This window comes from Corylus avellana, chromosome 2 (assembly GCF_965113065.1).
Source record: "Corylus avellana chromosome 2, dhCorAvel1.hap1.2, whole genome shotgun sequence".
Lineage (NCBI taxonomy): Eukaryota > Viridiplantae > Streptophyta > Magnoliopsida > Fagales > Betulaceae > Corylus > Corylus avellana.
The window spans coordinates 36,243,340-36,249,339 of record NC_142491.1 but is presented as its reverse complement, the minus strand read 5'-3'; the positions used below and the strand labels follow the sequence as shown (position 1 = coordinate 36,249,339).

At 37.9% G+C, this 6,000-nt stretch overlaps 1 protein-coding gene across 1 annotated transcript; it reads left to right on the top strand.

Moving 5' to 3' along the window:
* The first annotated feature begins 207 nt into the window (after window positions 1-207).
* LOC132167877 (MATE efflux family protein) lies at window positions 208-1,956 on the top strand. Its single transcript, XM_059578914.2, has 2 exons — window positions 208-362; window positions 493-1,956. The coding sequence occupies exons 1-2, from the start codon at window positions 318-320 to the stop codon at window positions 1,924-1,926; spliced, it is 1,479 nt and encodes a 492-aa protein (XP_059434897.2). The 5' UTR covers window positions 208-317; the 3' UTR covers window positions 1,927-1,956.
* The last annotated feature ends 4,044 nt before the right edge of the window (window positions 1,957-6,000 follow it).

Sequence of the window (6,000 nt, the reverse complement as noted above, 5' to 3'; positions counted from 1 at the left end):
ATATATATATACTTTTTTTTTTTCTTTTTTTGAAGTTTAACAAGATTTAATGACGACATCACTCAACAATTCTTTTTGAGTTTCATTAAAAAAATAATATCCCAAAAAGTGATCCCCCACCATCTCCGCGGCCTTATTATAAAATTCTTCTCACTCATTTCCAACACTGGATCAATTTGCTCTCTCTCTCTCTCTGCGTGTGTTTGTGTTTGTGCGTGTGTGACTGTGTTGTTAAGCAAAAGGAGATCCCACCATCAAACCCTCTCCATATCTCTCCATATATTCCTCTCAGTCGACACTCAACAAAAGAAACAAAGATGGTTGCGGCAGAGAAGCCCGAAAAGTACCCGACAGTGCAAGAGGTACAAAATCTTTCCATTCCTACAAAACGTTTTCTTCAATTAAATATATTTACTTCTCACCGAATATCCCTCTTCACTCTAGCTTCTCACAATTTTTTTTAATTTTTTTAATTTTTTTGTTTATCTTCAGGTACTGGAGGAGCTAAAGAGAATGACCGACATAGGCTTCCCCGTAGCCGCCACGAGCATTCTGGGATACCTCAAAAACATGGTCTTGGTCGTGTGCATGGGGAGGCTGGGAAGCCTAGAGCTCGCCGGCGGTGCTTTAGCCATTGGGTTCACTAACATCACCGGCTACTCCGTCTTGTCCGGGCTAGCCATGGGCATGGAGCCGCTCTGCAGCCAAGCCTTTGGCTCACGAAACTTCTCCATGCTTTCTCTCACTCTACAAAGAACAATTATCATGCTACTTCTCGCCTCATTCTCCATCGCCCTTCTATGGATTAACCTCGAACCCCTCATGCTTTCCCTCCACCAAAACCCAGATATTACACGTGTCGCCAGCCTGTACTGCCGTTTTGCCATCCCGGATCTCTTCGCCAACAGCCTCCTTCACCCTCTTCGCATCTATCTGCGTAGTAAAGGCACCACGTGGCCGCTGATGTGGTCGAATTTGTTAGCAATTATTCTACACATCCCCATCACCATCTTCTTAGCCTTCAATCTCCGTCTTGGGGTCCAAGGAATAGCAATTTCCACTTTCATAACCAACTTCAACACCCTCTTCTTCCTAGCCGGTTACATTTTGTACACCGCCCGCGCCGCCACCACGGAGGACGATCAAGAGACTCTTTACATGCCGCTCTCGTCTTCCCCGGGCAGTGAGGAATGGGCGAAGCTGCTCGGACTCGCCATCCCGAGCTGCCTCGGCGTCTGCCTAGAGTGGTGGTGGTACGAGTTCATGACCATCCTAGCCGGCTACCTCCACAACCCTCGCGTGGCGCTTGCCGCGTCAGCCATAGTAATACAGACGACCTCCCTCATGTACACATTGCCGACGGCACTGAGCGCGTCGGTGTCGACACGGGTGGGGAACGAGCTAGGGGCACGCCGGCCAGAAAGGGCGCGTTTGGCGACAATGGTGGCAATAGGGTTGGCGCTGGTGAGCTCGGTGGTGGGGTTGGTGTGGACGACGGTGGGGAGAGAGCCGTGGGGAAAAGTGTTCACCAAGGATGGGGAGGTTCTGGAGCTGACGATGAGGGTGCTGCCGATAATTGGAGCATGCGAGTTAGCAAATTGCCCGCAAACGACAAGTTGTGGGATTCTTAGAGGAAGCGCTAGGCCAGGGGTAGGGGCGGGGATAAACTTTTACGCGTTTTATTTGGTGGGTGCACCGGTGGCCGTGGTTTTAGGCTTTGTATGGAAGCTAGGGTTTGTGGGTCTGTGTTATGGGCTTTTAGCAGCTCAGATTGCATGTGCGGTCTCCATCTTAGCAGTGGTGTACAAGACAGATTGGGAAAGAGAATCTCTAAAAGCCAAAGACTTGGTGGGAAAGAATCAGGCATTTTCGCAGCTACCGGACCAAACACCACTCAAATGTTGTGAAGTAGATTTGGAAAAGTGAAAAATTATACTTATGATTTTGACACTACGACAAAATTCAAATTACACTTTTGTTTCATCAAGTAACATTATCAGTACTAGTACGTGTTTTCTTGTCTCTTTTTTCTTTCTCTAATTAATCTTTTTGTCTTTACCATGCAATCTCCATATATATATATATATATTGCTCGATCCAATTCTCTCTCTCTCTTTTTTTTTTTTTTGTTGTAATTGCATGTAATATTGCATTAACATCATTAATTTCTTCCAATTCCGTAGCAATGGATGAATCAACTTAATAATTGTATTCATGTGTAGAGATTGATATAACGTGGTTAATTTAATTACTAGCATAGTAATTATTTTCATAAGATATTGTGTTGTTGCAAGATTATGATTTTTTGCATGCACATGTACGCATGTGGATATGTATGGGCACACATGTGAGTAGGCAGAGATGGTACTTTGATGACAGTGGCATTAACCGAACGTATAATATTATTCATGTATATATGGATAATCCAAATTCATTTTATATATATATTCTATCCCTCAAATGAATCGGTAAAAGATGTCATTTTACATATGATAATTAACGATCCAATATTATTGCCCTATATATATATATATATATATATATTCGAAAAAAAGTTTCAAAGTTTTGTGATATATTAATAAATTTGAATGGTGGTACTTTAATTAGCTTATATATGTTCCCTAAACTCTCTATCAATCAAGCAGATCCCCATTCTGAGTTCTTTTTTTAAAAAAAAAGATTTAAAGTTTTTGAAAGGTATGTTACCTTTTCTGATATTTTTGTCTTTTTCAAGTAGTAGTACTCTTTTAATAAGCCAATTAATTTGTAGAAGAAATGGGGCGACTATACTTTAATTTTGATAATCCAATAGGAAAATCTAGTTCATAAAATATGAAAATGGTGTAAGGTCACCGCACGTATAGACAAACTGCACTTAAAAAAGGTTACAGAATTCAATTAATTGTACCGGCCTCCAACCAAATGGACTTCTGTCGCATTATGAAAGTGAAAGCCACACAGAAACTCATCTCAATGAAAAATGCTATATACTACACCGATATTTCACCTATCAATCATTGAAATTACCTTTTTAATTTTAACAAAAGTTGGTGGACACTGTCACATTAACCCAAATACTGCATTAATATTAACCCAGTGAGATAAGAATACGATAGAGATGTGGCCATTGAATCAGGTAAATATCAATTTCATAAAACCAGGGGCCAGTTGTAGAAGTTGGACCACAGAGATTCTCAAGTGAACACACAGATTCAGAGGTTATGATGTAGATCGCTGGGGTAGGTTAAGACCTGAAACTTGAGATTTATGATTTTTTTTCTTTTTTGTTAAGTGAGATTTATGATTAAGCATGTGATCAGGCTATAATTTATAACTATATGCATGGAAAAGTTGGTTTTCGATTTTTTTTTTTTTTTTTTTTTTAATGATTTCCAATAGGCTGAAATCAAGAATAAGGAATCGGTGCAATATTTTGGAGTCCACTTCAGGGTTTCGGTATATATATGCTAACATGCATTAGGGTTTAATGGTGTGAAGATGAGCAAATTAAATATTTGCCTTTCTGAGCTTTTTAAAAGGTATGATCAGTGCAACTATTATATGGTTCATAGATTAAATTTTACAAGTTAAACATGTGTGTTGCTACATAATTATAGATATGTTGTACGTCTAATACAAACCTTAAGTAGAATTCAGTACCCTTGAAAATTAGCTTGTAAGGAGAAAGTAATTACCAAGAACTTATATACCAATGATTAAGATTGTATGTAATATCTTAATTTGTAGCAGACATTCACGGCATCCCACTCTATTCCATAGTTGGCCCCTTCCATGACTTGAACCCTTGAGATTCGTGACGCTTGACACTAATACCAAATAATACAAACTTCTGATAAAAATTCATTATTAAAAACCAGCTTGCAATGAAGAGGTGATACCCAATTAGAACTAATTACATACACATGATTAAGTCTAGATTATACTTAATTAACTCTCATTGCCACATCATTTAATATTTTTAAATAACATAACATTATACATACAGTCAAATTCAACTAAACAAAATTTTGACCATGAAATTGTTCCGAAAAATCCTATTTCACATAACAAAACGGTTATTGTTTAATACGAGGAAAATAATATACAATAACAAGCGTTGCCCAATAGATATAATAAGGAAATTAACACTTACTACGTCAACTAGTAAATAATAAAATTGAAATGTACAACTAAAGGACAAAAAAAGAAAGAAAGAAAAGTTACTTTAGCAAGTAGAATCTAGAATAGGTAGGATCCATGCATAATGGAGTTTGCATCGGCTTCACAATATTCCATGGATGGTGAAAATCACTGGAAGCATGTGGCATCCACTTGCCTAACTCCTTTTTTCTGGATTATTCCCCTCTTAACCTGCCCTATAAGGGAGCCCTTTGGCCCATATTCGAGCTTCACTTATTGATCATCGATTCCCCCATTTTAATAAACAAATAGAATCCTTTGACCTAAACGAACATCATTCGCATTTGCTCTTGTTAGCGTGCTTAAAGCCTATGCGAATTATATTTCACTTGCATGTATGACCAACCATGCATCAATTTAACTAATATTCCACGAAACTCTCACAATTAATTAGAATTGGGCATACAATTTTTATATGTAAGGTAACTGTATATATATTATTATTAATTAGGAGCTTAGTGCTAAGTAAAGGCCACCGGCCGAATGAGCGGACTTATGCTTTAGAGTTAAGAGTAGTGATTTAGATTCAAAGTACACCAATTAACACCTCACAACATGCTACTAATAAATTACTACCCAAAACTCCTCTTGCATGCCCCAAAGCTACTCGATTTTCGGTCCAACAAGTTTGCAATAATTTAATAATTTAATTAATGGCCATATACACATGTTTCCCCGTGGAATTTCTTCAACTTAATTTCCAAAATATACTTAACATTTTTAAAGATCGAAGAGAAAAAAAAAAAAAAAAAAAAAACACAATTTTATCAAAGTATTGATAGGTACCATCTTTTTATTCTCCTAAAATCCTCATACAGTTGATGTGGCTTTCAGAATCATCATTTGATCAAAATTCAATTATAATTCATCTAAAATTTAATATTGATTTTAAAAATCACATCAGCTTTAGGAAAAATTCAAGAAGATAAAAAGATGATACTTAACATTACTCATTCTACCAACCCAAGTTTTGAAGTGCCACCCCATCCCATATACTGCTCAAACAAAAAAAAAAAAGAAAACCAATGTTGCAATCGGCCATGGGAATCATGGGATATAGATCGATCGAGCATAGGGACAAGCTCCTTAGTGGCCTTAGTTTTAAGCCCATTTATTCAACGTTGGTCTAAAAAAGTGTGTGGAGGTGGGCTTATATAGGCAGGACCAACCGGCATGCCCAAGTTCAGCCAAGCATTACTCCTTTTTCTTTAGGCCTAATAGCCAAGCTTTTAGGCCGGCCGGCCTATATATATATCTATATATGTATATAGGTATGATTTAGTTTTAAAGGAGGGATTCCCTGATAATCTGACTGCCCTGTGAAATCCTCATGGGTGACCCTCATAATTTAGTTGGCTGAATCACTAAATGACGGTAGTTTAATCATTCTTAAAAAAAAAAAAATAATAATAATATATAAAAGTTTTTTTTTTCTTATAATTATTATAATTATAATTATTGTTATTAATTTAGTTTGTTTGGTGTTTACAAGATTGTTGACTTGCGAAAATAACAAGATGGCCGGGGTTAGGCGGTGCAAGGTGGAAGTTGTTGCCGAACACTCTCCTTAGCCGATGCCACCTCACTTCCCATCCACCATCGTTCTCAATGCTGGCCCATGCCTATCATTCTAATCGTCCGCGTGTCTCAGAAAGCCTTCTCTTCCAAAATTTTGCAGCCTGAACTATGCCAATTAATTCTCCTTTGGGACCAATCGATTCGTGAGGAGTTGGGACAAAAAAGTGGGCCCCATCAAAGTTTTCGTAGATAAAGATCTCATCACACGTGTTGACAGTACTA